Genomic DNA, 19182 nt, shown 5'->3' on the forward strand with positions numbered 1-19182 from the left:
ACTGTAGAGGAAGCATTGGCTCTGGACTGGGAGGACCCGACTCTGAACCTGAGTTCTGCCATGAACAAGATGTTGGGCACTTAAGCTCTTTGGATCTCAGTCTTTAGCTATAAAAATGGTACCTGGACCAGAAAATCATAACCAACTGTCTTTAAGTCTTAAAATCCTTGCCAAACACTGAGCTAAGTACATATTAATATCTCATTTCAGAACCTGTGAAGAAGAGACTGTGATTCTAGCATACAGATGAGGAAATTGGGTGCAGAGAGGTTAAGTAACTGAGGTCACGTAGCTACTGAGTGGCTAGGATTTGTACCTGAGAACTTAAACTCTTTCCTTCCTTATTATCAGCCATTGCATTATTTCCTAGAATTATGAGAGTGCTCCCAGATTTAAAATATTATGATCATATGAGATTTGTTTCTTCCAACAACTAATACATGATAGGCAAGATGTGTATCATTTACCACTAGCATAGAGAACAAGAAATTTAGGCTTCAGTGAGAAAATTGAGGCTAAAAATGCCATGAACTATAAAGAATTGATGGTGCTTATTTTCATGGAGTTTATAATCAAGAGATTGCACAAGAACGACAAACTTGTAATCAATATCATGGGTGTCTTTAACAAGGTTCTTTAATGAAGTTATTTTATGAACTTTGCATCTGTCTATGTAAAATCGAACATAGTTCAGCTGTTAAATTTCAGAAGCTCACGTAGACTACTCCACTTCTATGCACTTTTCCAGGTGTGTCTGTAATTTCAGAGATAATAGGGACTCTCAACTGGCTGCATTCTGTGTTCTAATAGAGTGACTGAAACAACGAGCTTACTGCCAAGGAATGATGTAGGTGGTGGGTTGATCAGAAGCATTAAGCATGTGGTTAATAAATGTGCTACGTATGTAATCTCTGCACATTTTTTTTCAACTTTAGAATAAAGAACTAAAAACCAAGGTGGCGCTTTGGTCTGAAACGCCTAGGACAACAGTATCTAAGGCTGTCTCTACAAGGTAAGGTTTTCCTTCCCCCCACCGCCATCTGCCTTCACAGCTTCTGTTGGACATTCATTCATGAATGTTGACGTTTATCCCACTTGAGAAATATTCCAATCTATTAATACTTATGTAGTAATCATTGGTTTACTGTTTCCCAGTTCTTGAGAAGAAGACCTGTGTTATTTGTTCATCATTGAGCCTAACATAGAAATACTTACTGAATAAATGAGTGAATAAATTTAGATATCTTTTCTTGCTTTGTGCCATAAAATAAGCCTAGTCTTGCTTCAACACTTTCTCCAAGCAGCACACATCATTTCTTCTCTGTTGTCCTTGTTTCTCCATTTACTCCTGTGTTCTATAGCATTGATGAGCGTATTAATTATAAATTGTTTGTATTTATTTAAATGTCCACATCTGTATCTCAAACCAGGTAGATTGTCAATGTCAAGAAGGCAGGAATAGTTCCTTGTATTTCACTTTATTTCCTGCATTGCTAAGGGCAAGTGTCTTCAGTAACTACCTAATAATGACTGAATCAAGCAATGACAATGGCCCACGACAGCAATCAAAATGATGGTTGAAACCATCAAAGTCACTTTCTAATGGTGACAGAATCTGAAATGACAAGTTGTAAAAAAAAAAAAAAAAGACCTCTGGGCTCAAATCTTATTTCCATAATACTCTATGAAATTATCACTTAAAAGAAAACATAGTCTGTAATTACATGAATCATTTAAAAAGTGATTAAAAACTTCCTGTTCTAGCAGCTTTTGAATTTCCCAGTCTAGTCCCTCTAGGGCAAAAGCCTGTTTTCTGCAACTCACCTCGGCACAGTGCCTGAGGTAGAAAATCAGGCCTGCTGTGATCAGCCTCAGTTCAGGAAATCAGGTAGATCCATCTTCCTCTTCAGAATTCCCTGCAGCCTTGCTTCACTTTGCTAACGATGTATGTAATTAGAGACGAGATGAAGCCATTCTGAATCAAGGCTTCTAAAATCCTTGGGCTCCCAGAGGCTAAGTTATCAACTTTTTGGCCACTGGCCCTGCAGCTTCCAATAAAGAAAAGAAACTAAGCCCCAGAAAGATTAAAGGAGGAAGTGAATACCCACGATTCAGAAGCAGTGAGAGTAGTCACTTAAGTGGGGGAAGAAATGGAAGAGTCCAGAATAGAAGGGCAAGCATGACTTCCCAAGGGAAAGGAAGGGGATTGCTTTGTTGTTCCCTTACCAGATACCAGTCCCCTTGGGGTGGTAGGGCATAGTGGCCCTCCTCAGCTGTTTTGATCCTGTAGGGAGTGCAGCCAGAGTGGAGTAGAGGAGGGAGAGTCTGGTTGTCTCTAGATTGTAACTACTCCAGTGTGGAATGCGGAAACTCTAGCCCGTGCAGAGGGAAGGTGCTGGAGAGAATGACTTCTACCGCCAATTCTTTAGCTGTAGTAAAGTAATTGTTCAGGTCTTTTAGTTTTAAAGATAGTTTTTTCTTCCTATGACTTGGTAGATCTCATCTTTGTAAGATAAAATATGGCCAATTGGCTGCTTTGAGAATGTAAGCAGTAGTATGATTAGGGAAGTCTGGGTTCACCCATAGGCAATGGAATTATAACTCAAGGGAGAGACTGGATTAGAAAAGTAGCTGGTAAAGGGGAAAATAATCATGTACATTTAAAGATTAATCCAGGCAAATTTCTTTAATCACCCATAAAATGTAGCTCTATATCTCTAAGTACTACAAAGCAAGGTGTTTCCCTTGAGCATTAGAACATAGAGATATTTCTTGAACACCGGAAGAAGTGTTTGCTGGAGATTCGGGGTCATGTTCTTAGACAACAACAACAGAACACACATAGAAGCCTGTGTGTGTGTGTGTGTGTACACTTACATATACATACATGTATATTTTATTTTTTTTAAGATTTTATTTATTTATTTGAGAGAATGAGAGAGAGCACGAGAGGGAAGAGGGTCAGAGGGAGAAGCAGACTCCCCGCCGAGCAGGGAGCCCGATGAGGGACTCGATCCCGGGACTCCGGGATCATGACCTGAGCCGAAGGCAGTCGCTTAACCAACTGAGCCACCCAGGCGCCCCATACATGTATATTTTAAATACTAGAATCACACATTGAGGAGAGAAGTTCAGACTGAGAAGCCCACAGAACTACAGTGTCCTAGCAGAAGGGCTGATTTGCTTCCTGTCTCCAAGTCACTCCAGTGCACGTCTTCACTCTGTGGAATGGCAGACACAGGCTCTCTCTCTCCCCTCCCCTCACTCTTCCTCACTCTTGTCCTACTACAACTAGTTGAACTGACATAAGTTTGACGCTTCCACATGTGATTCTAGTATGTCTCATGGGAAATTAGAGTCAACCAATTAACCACCGCATCTCTTAGGTTAAAGCAGTTAGTGCAAACTGGGTAGTAGAGCGGTGGTGGAGATGGTAATCATGGTGATACAGCACTTACGTTACGAAAATTTAATGTGCTCAATTTCAATAATGGTATGGTCTTTTCTACAGTGAATTGAAGACTGTCGACACTACGCCCTATTTGATGTTGATTAGGCTCCGGAAATGAGCTGACTGGCTGAAGATCTGAATGAGAAAGATTGCTACGTGGGTCTTATTTATTCCTTGAAACACAGCCTAAACTTGCATGTTGAAATGGCTCGATGCCAGCATTCAATGTATACATCAACAGCTTTGCAGGAAGACGACATTCCAGAAAATCAAACGAATATATATTCAAGGGAAGGAACTCTTTCTTCAGAACTTAATGAAATGGGTGAAGAGACCAGGGGCTTTCAATGGAAAATGAGTTTTGCTTTAAATTTAAAGATCTGAATCTTTCTTGCAGATTTTTGCTGAAGGGAGTGGTTTAAGGTTGTTGACAGTGACTTTTTGATAGTGGTTTTTATGTATATAAATGGAAGAGTGTATGTGTAAATGATATATTTTAAAGTTCACTTTGGATAATAAAAAAAATATCTAACATGAATTTATAAATTCACCTCCTGACCCAGTGTTCATGGGAGAGTTACTGTATTATGGGCGGGAGAAGGAGTAGGTTCTGTTTAGCTAATTCCCCAACCCACATAACCCTCCAAAGCTGAGAATCATGGCGTCTCACCACACCTGAGGAACCCATTATTCTTCAGTTGGGATTGAAAATTGGTTGCTAGAGACAACCCACAAATAAGCACAAAGAAATGGAGCTTGTGGCTCTCTCTGGCTTCGTGACTAATTTTCTTAGATTCATTATATTATCTGCGACGATCTTTGGAGAGAATAGAAACACAATGCTATCAGCTCACACCTTCATAAACATGCTGTCTGCAGCCAGGAAGACTCTGACTTCATGAATTGGAATTAAATGTCCAGTGCTTTGGTGAGAGTGTATTTACATTTTGATATGGGCATTCATCACAGGTGGAGTCTGGGATTGCTGTGAGGAAAACCAGACTCTGATTTGCAGAAATGCAAACATGTTGACCCTCCAGAAGAGAACACACTTCAACTAAAGGAATAATGGGCAGCCTTAGCCCCAAGGAAGGCTGAATTACTTGTAAGCCTTTTGATGGTCCTCTCAGGTGTAGGACTGTAAACATTTTTTCAGGAAAGATGCTGGAAACCTTTCAATGTGGAATGTGAAATAGCAGTGTTATCTATGAAATATTTAAAAATACATACAAATGAGATAAGTAATGTATTTATAAATTCATCAAAGTACTGTAATCCTTGGGGCACCTGGGTGGCTCAGTCGGTTAAGCAACTGCTTTTGGCTTGGGTCATGATCTCAGGGTCCTGGGATTGAGTCCCGCATCAGGCTCCCCGCTCAGCGGGGAGTCTGCTTCTTCCTCTGTCCTCTGCCTCCTCCCCACTGCTCATACTGTCTCTCCCTCTCTCTCAAATAAGTAAAATATTTTTTAAAAAGTACTGTAATCCTTGAAATGTTGCGTAATTGTATGTGTGCATTTCATGCTTCACGTTTTTATTGCTTGCTAGTTTTTCAAATGTAGTTATCAAATAACATCTATGGCACAGTTCCTATACCAGGAACAATTCTAAGTACTTTACCTGTATTAATTACTTTAATCTTCCCAACAGGCCTCAAAAGTAGGTCATATTATTACTCCCATCTTCTAGGGGTGGATACTGTGAGGTCCAGGACTTTTCCCTGCTGCTAATGATGGAGCAAGGATTGGGACCTCTGACTTGGCTATCAATAGTCCTTCTGTCTGCTCACTTGGTGGTCTGAGATATTTCCACAATTTAGAAATACCTCTTTTTGTTCCTTTTAAAACACAGCTTCCTTGTTGGCTATGTGCATTATCCCATGAATGACACTCAGAAATAACCCTGACTCAGAGAGTAAATATTTTGCTACAATGAAGTTGGCCTTTCACCTGTTGGATTACCCTCGTGCAAACTTAATTCAGAAAAACTTCCCTGCTAAAACTCTTCAAATTCTACATTTATTATCATGACCCTTATGCCACATGGAAGATTTTTTGGTAGTATATTTTCGGCACATTTGTAGAGAGATTGGGATCATGAACTCTGTCAAGCATTTGCAGTGTGGTAGGCAAATTCGCCTTTCACCTGGAGACTACTTAGGGTTCATTTTACACTCCAATCACCATGCAGGTTGGTAATAAATGTGAGAGTTTGGAATGGATCCATCTAACTGAGCTAACAACTAGAATGATTCCCATTAGAATAATGTATTCTAGAGTCAAAAATGGGAAGACACTGTTGGATTTAATTTAGGTTTAACTCTGCTCACTTTTGAATATGGAAGTATACTGGACATGATACAGCTAGGACCAGGTCATGTGCTCTCCACATTCACCCTGGAATTGCCTTTGGATTTCCTGAGAATAAGAACAAGCAGTTTCAGAAGCTTAAGAAGGTCCAGACTCTTCAAATACAAAAGTATGTTTTTAGTAGCATCAGCAATATCATTTATTTGTCATATGTGGATCATGTCCTATATCTTTATTGTTTCAGCTTTTATGATTTGCAATGTTTTTTGAATAAATATTTCTGAGCGATGAAACAAATGATCATAGTGGAGAATAAAAAGCATTAACCTAAAAGTAGTACCACAAGAGAAATACAGGAAAAGAAACACCAGTTTAGTTGTAGTCTAAATAATTGTCCTTATAATTATACTAATCAAGATATTAAATAAGAAGGTCTGAGGTGGACCTTGAAGTGAATACAGGAAGGTGGAAAATAAAAAGAAACTTTGTTTCACTTTGATTACATACTATTACAAATTATCATTAAGAAATGTTTAAGCAACAACAAAATGTCTAAACAATTGGTATAATACATATATCTTTTGAATAATTGCTTATGGTATGCCTCACAATAAAGAAATTTATATCATTTTATTTTTTATTTTTACATGAAAATTATTATGCATAAGGGAATTAAGTCATTTTTATTTGATTGTTCATGACAATATAACCCATAGTAAATGGATTGTTTTTGCCAGTGAACAGATACTTAGATAGCTCCCTGAATTTTCCGTTAATTTTCCCTGAATCCAAATTAATGGAAAAAGTAATCTATTAAGTTTTTATTCTGAATTTGAAAAAATAATGGCATTATTATAAAATTAAGAACAAACACATCTCTCAAACATTTTATTTCTTTATTTTGAAAATATTTACCTCTCCTCTGAGCTGGGAATAATTGTAGAATCCTATCAATATTGAAGTAGGAACCCAATCCATCAGGAACTGAAAATTCCTCACTAATGTTAGCATTATCATTCCCGCCCCCCACTTCCTCCCTTCTGTACTTCCTTCCTTCTTTTATTTTTTTAGTGGGAAATATTCAAGATGCAATAAAGATTTAAATAACATATTTAATTGCTGAAGTATATACTTATAAGTGTTAAAAATTGAACTAGAATTACAGAAAGTTGGGATTTATCCTAAGCATGCAAGATTGTTTTATCATTCGAAAATCAATGTAATTAACCATATATACATAATAAAGAAAAGCCATATAATTGTTTTAGTAAGTGAAGGAAAGTATTTGATAAAATTCAGCACTCATTCATAATAAAAACTCAGCAATCTGGGAATACGAAATTTTATCATTCTGATAAAGAGCATTTACAAAAAAGCCTTCAATCAATATAACTAATGATGAAAGACTAATGCTAAGATGCTTGCTCTCACCACTTAAACATTTACTGTAAGTCCTAGCCATTAGAATGTCAAGAAAAAGAAAAAGGAAGAAAAGGCATACAGATTGGAAAGGAAAAGTAAAACTGTCTAATGTTGTTCATATAATTGTTGATGCAGAAAACTTCAATGAATCTACCAAACAGCTACTAGAACTAATGAGTAAAATCAACAAGGTCACAGATCACAAAGTTAAAATAGAAAACCCAACATAACAATTTGGTATTGGTGAAAACATAGACAAATATATAAGTGAATGGAAAGGAGAATCCATAAATAGAGCCATCTATGTGATTGATTTTTGACAAAGGTGTCAAGGCCATCAAAAGGACACAGGAAATTCTTCTAAATAGTGCTGAAAATACTACAAGTTTTGTATGTGAAAAAAAATTAGCATCAATTCTTATCTCACACAATATATAATAATTCACCTGAAATGGACAATATACCTAAACGTAAAGCTAAAACTATAAAATGTCTAGAAGATAAGGTAAGCAAGATACTTAAATAGCACACAAAGAGCACACCATAAAAGAAAAAAATTGATAATTGGACTTGATTAAAATTCAAATACTTTGCTTTTTGAAAGATACCACTACACAAATTTTAAAAAGCAACTTACAGAATGGGTGAAAATATTCACATGTATAGGATTTGTATTCCGAATATATAAAGAACTTTTAAAACATAATGAGAAGACAAACCAATAAAAAATACTGGCAAAAATGTTTGGAGAGTCACTTCATAAAACAAGATAGACAAATTACAAATACACACATGAAAAGATGCTTCATCCATTTAGTTATCAGGGGAATGCAAATGAAAATCCCTAAGAAATAAGCACCGAACACACCTAATTAGAATAGCTAAAATAAAAAGCCTGGCCTTACTGAGTGTGTGGAACAACCAAATCATAGGCTAAAGGTGAGAATACAAATATGGTATAAGCACTTTGGGAAACAGGTTGTTTCTTTAAAAGTTAAATATACACCAGCCACATGACCTAGCCACTCCATTCTTCAGTTTGTTGCTGCTGTTGTTTTGTTTTTTTACCAAGAGAAACAACAGCTTCTGTCCACATAACAATGTGTATCTGAATTTTCATGGCAACTTTGTTTGTAATAGCCAAAAACTGAAAACAAAACAGATGTCCATCAACAGGTGAACAGGTAAACAAAATGCGGTACATCCATACTTGAGGATATAACTCAATAAAAAGAAACAAAAAGCACAAACAAATATATACAACAATGGATAATCATTATCCGTAGTGAAAGAATCTAGAGGAAAAAGAGAGGACATAATGTGTGATTCCACAGGGTCAGAGAGCAAATCAGTATTTGCCTGGGGACACGAGAAGAGAGAAGAGTGCATGGGAGTACAGAGAACATAGGGAGGGAACAGAAATGTCCAGTGTGTTGATATTGGTGATGGCATGGATGTGTTCCATGACAAAATCAATACCTTGTACAGTTTAAATATTTACTTCAATAAAGTAGTAAAAAAATTTTTTAGGTTAACACTATGTTATTCTCTAGCCACCCAATCAGGTTCTCACATAAGATTCATTCTTTTTTTTTTTTGTCTTTCAACAAATATTTATTGAGTGCCCTCTATTTGCCAGGCACTGTTCTAAATGCCAGGGGTATGATGGTGGAGAAAGAAAAGGGAATGCGTGTGTCAGGGGAGAATGAAAAAGGAAAAGTCTCTATCTTCATGTAAATATATTCTAGGGACAAAAAACAGATAATAAAGTCAGAGACGTCCCACGGACTGTGAAGAAAAATAAAGCCAAACACAGGGGTCAGGAGTTACCAGGGGGGAAGGGTTGTGGTTGCAATTTTAAACTGGGTGATCATTTTAAACATGGTAACTATGGATTGGTAATTTAAAGAGGATAGTCACTTTATTTTTTTTAAGATTTTATTTATTCATTTGTCAAAGAGAAAGCACAAGCGGCGGGGGGGGGCAGCAGGCAGAGGGAGAAGCAGACTCCCCGCTGAGCAAGGAGTCCGATGTGGGACTCGATCCCAGGACCCCGGGATCATGACCTGAGCCGAAGGCAGATGCTTAACTGACTGAGCCACTCAGGCGCCCCAGGATAGTTATTTTAAATAAGACCTCACTCTTTAAAGGTAACATTTAAGCATAGACAGAAAGAAGGCTAGGAAAGTGACTAAAGGTGGTGTTATTTGGTGGAGGAGGGGTCCAGGAAGAGGCAGGCACAGGTGAGCGGGCTCCAGAGGACAGGCAGACCAGGTGTGTCCCTGAAGAGCCGGGACATCAGTGCAGCTGGACTGGCAGGTGAAGAATAAGTCCTAATATTGTCTAAACCATTTTCCATGCAACATATTCTTTTACGTTTCCTTTGTATATATCATTCCTTTTATTTGAATAATAAATTATCCTTCCAGTTCTTTGAATTCTGAGCAGTGGTAAGCTAATGACTTCTAGGAATCTGTATCTCGGTTCCTGTTTGTCTATTTTCCTAACATACTGACAAAGCCCATGTTTTCTGGAAGGTACAGTGAAGGGAAAACTGCTCTTAAAAGGTTCAGCCAAGTGGTCTTGATTTTGACTTTACACTCTTTTTTTTTAAGATTTTTTTTATTTTTATTTATTTGACAGAGAGACACAGCGAGAGAGGGAACACAAGCAGGGGGAGTGGGAGAGGGAGAAGCAGGCTTCCCACTGAGCAGGGAGCCCGATGTGGGGCTCGATCCCAGGACCCTGGGATCATGACCTGAGCCGAAGGCAGACACTTAATGACTGAGCCACCCAGGCGCCCCTTGACTTTACACTCTGCCTAGAGGACTCATGAGGAACTGCTTTTGGAAGTCAAGTGAGGAGAGGGTCTAGGAAGTAAGGTAATGTGTATTCATAATCCAATAATTAACTAGCACAACTCCAAATCCTCCTTCTGCTTCATTTTTTTCATCAGTGAATGAGTCATGATATAAATTTCTCTGGAGAATCAAGCAAACAGATTGAAGTTGTCCGCTATCAACCTCACTGCTGCTTTTTTTTTTTTTTTAATCTTTTTGGTAAGGAAGAGTCATTTTCTCAGAGACCTACAAAAATGATTTAAAGCTTTGATAATTTCAACAATCTGATTATTATCAAAAAACATTTCTAATACCTATACTATCACCTTAGTCAAATTATAATTTGCGTGTTGGCTTTGTAAAGCATAATATAAGTCACCTAAATGAGTTTCTAACAGAAGAGCAATGCTTACGGTCTTAGAATTAGAATTTTATTTATTTTTTAAAAAGATTTCTTTATCTGAGAGTGAGAGATAGAATGAGCAGGGGAAGTGGCAGAGCAAAAGGGGAAGCAGACTCCCCACTGAGCACGGAACCTAATGTGGGGCTCCATCCCAGGACACTGGTCATGACTGGAGCCAAAACCAAGTGTGGGACACTTAACCAACTGAGCCACCCAGGCGCCCCTAGAATTAGAATTTTATATTAGAAATGAAATTGTCCTTGGTATGAGAGAGTGAATAATCCAAATAGCTTACAGACAGTTTTTTTAAAAGAGCTCTCTTTTCCTCATTAAAGACAATGAATGTCAAGATCAACTTTCCCTCCCTCAATATGGAGCATGCTATGACTGTTTAAAAATCCTATAAAACCCCATTAGGAAAAGCAAGTCCTTAATGACTTGTCATAAATTTTTTTTAAGATTTTATTTATTTATTTGACAGAGAGAGAGAGACAGTGAGAGAGGGAACACAGCAGGGGGAGTGGGAGAGGGAGAAGCAGGCTTCCCGCTGAGCAGGGAGACCGATGTGGGGCTCGATCCCAGGACCCTGGGATCATGACCTGAGCTGAAGGCAGATGCCCAATGACTGAGCCACCCAGGTGACCCTCTTGTCATAAATTATTTAAGAGGAACCCAGGGGGCAAAGGTTCTGTCTATGTGAAACAGCATTATTGCTAGCAGGGAGTAAAGTTGAAAGCACGGTGCCAAGGATTTATTTGCTTGCAGTGGGAGAGTTGTTTATCTTTAAATTAAAAACTCATCATTATCTTGGCAAAGACTATCTAAGTAACATACGGAGTGACAGCAACTCTGGGAAAAAGGCAGCCTTTGCAAAGGAATATTTAAAAGGCAGCTGTATGGTTGTGGTCTTGAATTGGCCTTGAACATCAGTCCTTTCACCAGTCTGGGACTAAGGAAGTTACCATCACTTGCCTCAGCATTTTATTATGAGGAAGAAAAAGGTTATAATATACTGAGGTGCTTATGTATTATAGAATATTTTAACATGTGAACTGCTAATTTTATACATGTATCCTTCAAAATTATTGGAATATTTTCCTTGCACAGTCCAGTCTTTAAGCCAATAATAAATGAAAAATTTTAGAGAGATGGATAAAAATCACTTGCCTAATCCAAATCACTTATTTCCTAGTTCCTAAGGGACACCATTTTAAATGTGAAACAAGTTCCATGTTGAAACCAATTTAGCATTCAACTTCAGCACAGAAACAGGTTTGCTTTGAGCACACAAAATAATTGATAAAAATGCATTTTTATTCTTGAAAAATGTGCAGAAACAATCACTGAATACAGTTTGCCACCATAGTATTCAACCCAGACACCACAAAATCATTGGATGCTATGATTTCTGAAGCCACTAGAACTTTGGTACAACAAAATAATGATCCAGCAGTGTTTGTCAGGCACCACAGTCTACTCAGGGGCACATAGAATAAAAACTCTATGTTTAAGGTTTTAATTTACATTCATAGCACTAGACAAAACAGATCTGTGGAGATGACAGACAAAACAATCAAAAGTGCTTAGCCTAAAAATGAGAATAATATCACTTAAAGGTAGACTGTTGGAATACAGTGAAGCACTTCAGTGTTACGTTAGAACATTGTCTATTTTTAACACATTAAGCAAGATAACTTATTTCTCTTAGGTAATTTCAGATGCAGTCAGTATCTTTTACAAGGCGATGGACACAAAAGCCCTACTTGTACAAGGAGGATTTGACCATGTTGTAATATACTATCTAGAATGCAATTGGACTCCTTGGAAGAAATACCAGATGACATACAAAGTGAAATAAAACTCATATTTTTCAATAACTTCAGATATATTAAACATTTTCAATCAAATACAATGACCTCAAGTTGCTAACCATTGATTGCTTCCAATACCCACTATTAAAATTAGTGTTTTGCCCCTGCTATGTCATTTCTCCTTATAAGTGGTTTAAATTACTGTAATTTTTTATTATTCTTAGCTTGTGATAATAGTGCCTGTTTATGAAATGGAACATAATTTACAAACCAATTTCTTAGATTCTCCTTTGAGCCTGACACGAACCCCATGGGGCACACAGGGTTTATACACTCCAAATGAGAAGAAGCCACCAAGATATTTAATGACATACTCATGGTCCCCAAATTGTTCTTTTTGGCCACTTTCCTTCCTATAAATACTAAGCTTCCTCTCAAAGAGCATTTGGAAAAATAACCTGGAGAATAAAAAAGTAACTATAAGAATATGTTAATACTTTACTAAGGACAGACACCATTTTGATGTTCCAGCAGACATATGGACAAGAGCCATTGATTAAATAAGGAATCCATTAGGTTAAAGACAGACATGCTTGCTTCTACAAAATTTGCTAATGATGCTTAAAGACTAAATCAGCTGAGGGATATTAGCCATGATTTCCATGACCTGTTGGAAAGAAAAGGAACTGGGAAACAAATTCAAATGACTCAATCCAAAGATGATTCCTTTGTATATTTTTTTCTTCAAAAGCTGACACCCTTTTAAATAACCCCACTATTTTGTTGCTAATGTTTTTTGCTTGTTTTTTGTTCTCTGTATATATGAAGCTAGAAAATATCTCAACCACACACTGTTGGTAAAAGGAGATCTGCTGAGAAGCATCTTTGTGATTCTACTCCTTGAAAAATTAGTCAAAGTGCAATTTATGAGAAAATTAAATTCAGATAAAGCAAACAAAATGTTTCAAAGTCTTCCACATTTTGCTGACACTAATGAAATATTTGGTGTTTAAATGCTTTTATTAGCTTAGTTCTAAGGGTATAAACTTCCACTTGATAGATAAAAATGATGGATAAAAATTAGCCTTGGATCTAGTTACAAAAACTCTTCTTGTTACTAATTCTTTTTCGTTTTCTACTTAAAAATCAACCTTAAAATACATGGTCTTCTCTGTGTTCTGCAATATTTAAGAACACTATTCAGACTACGTTGAACTCTAACCTCTCTTTATAGTTCTTCCTTAATAATGTCATCATGATTGGGTCTCCACCCAAGAATTCTAAGGCAATAAATTCCTAAAATTCCCTAGATTTCTAACAATGATTTTTATCAGTCCTACTTTATGAGACAAATATCTTCATGGGTTTATAAAGCATTGAAACAACAGTCATCTCAGAGAATACTCTATTTCTACTTGCCATGTTTAAGATCTCAGCACTCTCCCCAGAAATAAGTTTATATTAATATTGGTCAAAGAGCAAGAAGAAAATACAGTTTTTGGTGAATTTTCATACAGCTTTTGCAAATATAGACAGCATCTTGGCATCTTTAAAGATAAAATATTCATATACACTAGCCTTTTTTTGATGCTTTAGAGCTTGGTGGTACAGGGTGAAAACCTTTTCCATCCCTTTGGCTAACATCAGCTCTCAGATCTCTCTTTCAAAGAGTTAAGCATCTTAGGAAACCAAAAACTTCAGTATTATCTCTTTACAGTTTAAGTTTGAGATTATAACTCCAAGATTCTTTATGGATGAGAATTTTCCCTCAGTGTTTTAGTATGGTACACACTGAGGAAAGCATATGCACCCTTTCTTAAAGTGAATAGAGATACAGAACAGTGAATAATTTTGTGTCATGGACACTGGTTCCAGGTTTCCACTATACCTAGTTATTCACTATTACACATATTGCTTCTCTTTCTAGCTGATGAGTGTATATATGAGCTTCATTAGATTTATTGATTTCCAGTCGATTCAATTTATAGTTTATAGCATATTTTGGCTGTTGTTAATCTATTGTTTAATATAGCCACGTACTTCTCTATGGTCAAGCTTCTCTTTCTTACAAAGGAGATAAGAAAGGTCTGATTAAAACTCTTGCCCAGTTGATTTTACCTGTACAGGTTGGCAGAGAATAACGTATGCTAGAAGCATAACAAAGACACCCACTAATACATAGAATGGACCATCTGGTGAAAAACAACAGATGAAATATTTACTTTAGAAAATGCTGGTTTTGAATTTTTTGCAATGTATACCTGATACTATGGAAATGATAGCAAATCAACTCAAGTGGTAACTTGCAAGAATTCTAAAACTTGTGTTGAGACCCACAAGCTCAATTCTTAGCATTTTGCATTTTCTCTGCCAATTCATGACTTGCGACCCTCCTCATACCAAGACAAACATGTTTTCTCAGCTATTTTTTGATACATTTTTCAAAGGGCTTTTCTTTTTTTGTATCAAAAGGTAACCTTGTACCTACTCACAGTTGAGTCTCAAGCAATGCCCACTCCCACTCTGTGAGAAGCTTGGGGCGCCTGGGTGGCTCAGTCGGTTAAGCGACCGCCTTCAGCTCAGGTCATGATCCTGGGGTCCTGGGATCGAGCCCCACATCGGGCTCCCTGCTCGGCGGGAGGCCTGCTTCCCCCTCTCCCGCTCCCCCTGCTTATGTTCCTGCTCTCGCTGTGTGTGTGTCTCTCGCTCTGTCAATTAAATAAATAGAATCTTTAAAAAAAAGAAAGAGAGAGAGATGCTTAGGAAACCAGGAGACGGTGGTAATCACCTAATAACATCCTGTCCCCTTGCTGAAGATATCAGAATGCCTTTAGCTGCATTAGTGTCTCGGCGAGGGCTTCCTCAAAGATGATATAATAGGAAATGAGCTATGTGGTTAGAGACAAATTTGGTCATAGAAGTATTTGAGGCACTGTTAGAGCAATGTAAACATCAAACTAGTGTAAGCACTCCAGAAATGATTTCTATATCGCAAAGGAATTTCATGCACATTTTAAATATTTCCCCCAAATACAATATGGTTTACCAAAGCATTTGGGAGGTAACAAGTAACAGGATACATCTTGGCTAAAATACATGCTGTTTTGGGTTAAAGGAGGTATGCAATTCTTTAAAGCAGTCTGTATACTTCATGTTCCCAAATCAATTTGAGATTGTAAAATGAATTATATAATAATTAATTCTGAAATAATAAGTGAAGGAATTTCCAGGAACGGTGACATAGAATTTAGGATCAGATGTCAAACTTGACAGAGAAAATATTTTCTTAGATCAAGTATTTATTTATAAGTAGAATACTGTTTTAAATTAGTTTTCTTGTCTTCTTTAAATTTCATTCCTCTTGAGATTGTTGCCCAATAATTGTTATTTTTATAGGCAGAGTTCTATAATTATAGGCATCACCCTCTGCTTCATGCTACAGCTATCAAATAATGATCTTAAAATAGACCCTGAAATAAATGCTCGTTGAATAACTAGCAATGACAAAATCTTGGCAAAAGTCAGTCAATCATATAACTGGAAAAAGAGTAGAAACAAAAAAACCCAAATCCAAAACAGAATACCTTTAGGATTTCCTAAAGGCTAAACATTCTGTAGCATGGGAATGCCAGAGACATCACAATTTGAATCCAAAGGAGAGTTGGTAAAATAACCATAGAAGTTTACCAAATTTTGCCACAGCAATGATTATATTGTTTCTGCTCACTTTTCTTTCAGTCAAAACATCTTAGGTGTTAGCTAATAGATTTCTATCTTCATGGCTCAGGCACTGAAGTCATGAAGCACATCGTAGAGAAAAACAGCAGTGGAGGGAATACCCAAGCATGATGGATCCTAGAGGCTGGCATTATGCTTCCGAAGTCAGAGGAACCAAGCAGTTCACACTGAGAATTTTGCAAGAACATTTTAGACAATCCCTTGGATCTGTGTTCCTAATATGGATTCTATACCAGACGTAGACTGTAGAGAGAGGTTTGGGGGGATGGATAGGGGGGCTGAGATTTAGGGTTTCTAATGTTCATAATTTAAAAATATGCCTAGAGTATGGAAGAATGAAGTTTAATTGGCAAAATTTTATAGGAAGAACCATCTTATCATGATAAAAAGAGAAAACTTGAAGCATGATGCCTTTGTTAATGATAAAACTGAAATATTTAAATAATAGTTTAATAGGAATTGCTTATGCTTATCAAAAACTAAGATAAAAAATGTAACATCACTTTAGACAAAATAATAAGAATAAGCGAATAGAAAATCCTTTTGTAATGATTTTTAAAAAGAAAAGGCAGTTTTATATGAAAAAATAGTGATTAACCAAATTTTTAGAGAGAAAAGACACAGCTCCACTCCTGCCCTATCCCCAAATATAGTTCAAATGTGGGTATTCTGCCTTAGGCAAATGAAAACAAATGTGAAATACACTGTAATATGGCATGAGGTATCATCAAATTTTATGTGATGAGTGACATGAAAACTCAAGAGTGACCATAAAATCAATCCATCATCCTGAAGTTGATCTACAAAGTGACACACCTGTATTTCTGCAATTGATTCAAAGTCAGGGGTGGGTATGGAGGGTAGAAGTGTCATTTAGTTTCCAGTGTTTTTGTAAATTAAAAAGAAACCCACAATTATTCATAACTTTTTGTTTTCATATCACTGACATATTTTATCTAAAAACAATTAAGCTAAACAGTTTTTCTTGACTGCATTTTTAAAGACATAGTTAATAAATGACAATCTTTAATTTCTCCTTGTGACCATTTACTAAGAAAATGAAATGTGAAACTGAACACTGAACTGATTTCCAAAATTTTGTTTGGAAAGGGAAACCTCTGGAGACTCTCTTAATCCCAACTGATAATGTCAACTTCTAACTGGTTCAAGTGAAATTTGACTAAATGATTCTTCCAGACATCTGTAACAGACACATTTAATTTCAATTGTCCAAATGCCATATTTTCATACTTTCATTTTTCTCCTAGGGCATTTCTCTTGTACTTTGTTGTTTACAGTCCGGTTCTTGTCTATCTGCCATTTATTAAGAATATAAAAATGACATTAATATACAATCTCCCCCATTTTAACAGAAGTCTGACTCACAATCTCATAACCTTACCAGTACTTGAGTCACCCTAGGACAGCTTATTGGGTGTACATAGTAATGTCATTACTAATGATCCATTTAGAAGTCTTTATTGTATCCTCAATTTTAGCTAATATGTTCTCCCAATGCAAAACTAAAAGTACAAATCAAACTCTATATAAGAAGTAAATCCAATCTTTAATAAAAAAATTGTCTTTCTATATTCTCCCTTTAGTGGCCTATCCCTTTTCCCCATGTGACATGGTCATTTTTGTTCTGATTTAAAACTCACTGATATCATCTTGAATACTTTCTTATATACTCATGTTCTTCATAAAAAACAACAACAACAACAACAACAACAAATTGAGCATCCATGACCATGAGATCACATTAGGAAATCTCTGATCTTGTTTGGAGGGCGCCTCAGAGACAACTGGTCAATTCTTTTGAACACTGTTGATATTCTGGTCTCTCAAAATAGATTTTTCTGGAAGAAAAAGAAAAACATGCCATTATGCATGGTCTACTCACAACAATTTTGTGGTTTGTCGCTGTTTTTTGGAAGTAATATTTGGGTGGGGTTTTTGATGATCAGTTCCTACGTAGGGTCTAGCAACCGCATTTCTTCTCTGCTGGTTTTTCCCCATCTAGCTTTCCAGAGTCTCCACCATTGACAGTGTCGGGGGCCTGTGTCTTCTCTACACACTGTTCCATTCGCTTCATGATTAAGTCCAGGAGGGTTTCCACAGCTTTCTCCACATTCTGGCCAGTCGCGGCACTCGTTTCAAAATATGGTATGCTTGCATCAAAGAGAGGACACACATTTTTGAGAGGAAGAAATCAGAAAAGACACAACAAGATGTACAAATGAGTAACACAGGCAAAAACATGGCTGGCTGAGAGGTGGTGAAATAATCACAGTTTTGCCCACTGAGTTGGAAAGCATCTTGTTTTTTCACAGTGAGTAAAAATTGATGGGCTGCTTTCTCGTATGAGTGTAACCGATTTTATGGACAGGGAAACGGATACAGGAGGTACTTAGGAATTTGAAGCTAAGGCACTATCATCATTTCACACACAAAAAATTAAGAGGGTAGAAATACCTAAACTAGTGATCAATCTTACCATTAAAATATCACTTCCCTTCTAATCAATTATCTGGAAATTCGACTTAGAAATTAAGCAGGCACTGAATAGGAGATACATGTAAATAAATAGTCTATATATGGAATCAAAAGTTACACATTTTTAAAGCTCTCAAGGAAAAGTCTTCCATAAGAAATTGGCAGGTATGATGAAACTGCTTTAAATTTAAAGTCTGTGTTGGAAGTCAACTTATCATTGTAGGGGGGTATTTAATTTTTTTTTTTTTTTTTTTTTTAATCTGCCACTTAGGCTCAGCTAGGATGAGGATTGCAGTATCATGTCCTGGTCAGGTGTTACTTCTTAGAGTTTTACAGCTCATAGTGGAAAGGCAGTAAACTATCATGTTGAAGATCATGAGCTCTGATCTCAGACTGCCTGGGTTGAATTCAAGCTCTGCTACTTACCAGCCAAATGGCCTCCCATCAGTTACTTAATCCTTCTATGCCTCAACTCTTCATATATAAAATGGGATGACTCTAGATCCCCTATGTATGATTATGAGGGGCTAAATGAGTTCAAGTCTAAGGAAAGTTGTCAGCACATAAGTACTCAGCAAACATTAGCTGCTATTACTAGTAAGGACTTGATTTAAAAGATCACATACATTCCCCTGGAAGATCTTTTTCATTCATGGGCCATTACTGATTCAAGGGGATTCCTCCCAGTACCAACCTCATGTTCCTGCTCCATTAC

At 36.9% G+C, this 19182-nt stretch overlaps 2 protein-coding genes across 9 annotated transcripts in view; one reads left to right on the forward strand and one right to left on the reverse strand.

Annotated features, from left to right (window-relative positions):
• Positions 1–4476, forward strand: part of CCDC68 (coiled-coil domain containing 68) — a 56531-nt gene extending 52055 nt beyond the window's left edge. Inside the window, exons 11-12 of the mRNA XM_025886707.2 lie at positions 936–1012; positions 3512–4476. Coding sequence (XP_025742492.1) covers positions 936–1012; positions 3512–3569 — 135 coding nt within the window. The 3' untranslated portion in view covers positions 3570–4476. The remainder of the gene's footprint in view (positions 1–935; positions 1013–3511) is intronic.
• Positions 4477–11718: 7242 nt separating this feature from the next.
• Positions 11719–19182, reverse strand: part of RAB27B (RAB27B, member RAS oncogene family) — a 140888-nt gene continuing 133424 nt past the window's right edge. For 7 of the 8 annotated variants that reach the window (XM_073898163.1, XM_073898162.1, XM_073898161.1 and 4 more), the window contains one exon: positions 11719–18142. In XM_073898163.1, the coding sequence (XP_073754264.1) occupies positions 17953–18142 (190 nt within the window). In that variant the 3' untranslated portion in view covers positions 11719–17952. The remainder of the gene's footprint in view (positions 18143–19182) is intronic. The other variant, XM_073898160.1, reaches the window with a different exon arrangement.

This window comes from Callorhinus ursinus, unplaced genomic scaffold (assembly GCF_003265705.2).
Source record: "Callorhinus ursinus isolate GAN/ISIS: 27379988/994484 unplaced genomic scaffold, GSC_fseal_2.0 scaffold11, whole genome shotgun sequence".
Classification (NCBI taxonomy): domain Eukaryota; kingdom Metazoa; phylum Chordata; class Mammalia; order Carnivora; family Otariidae; genus Callorhinus; species Callorhinus ursinus.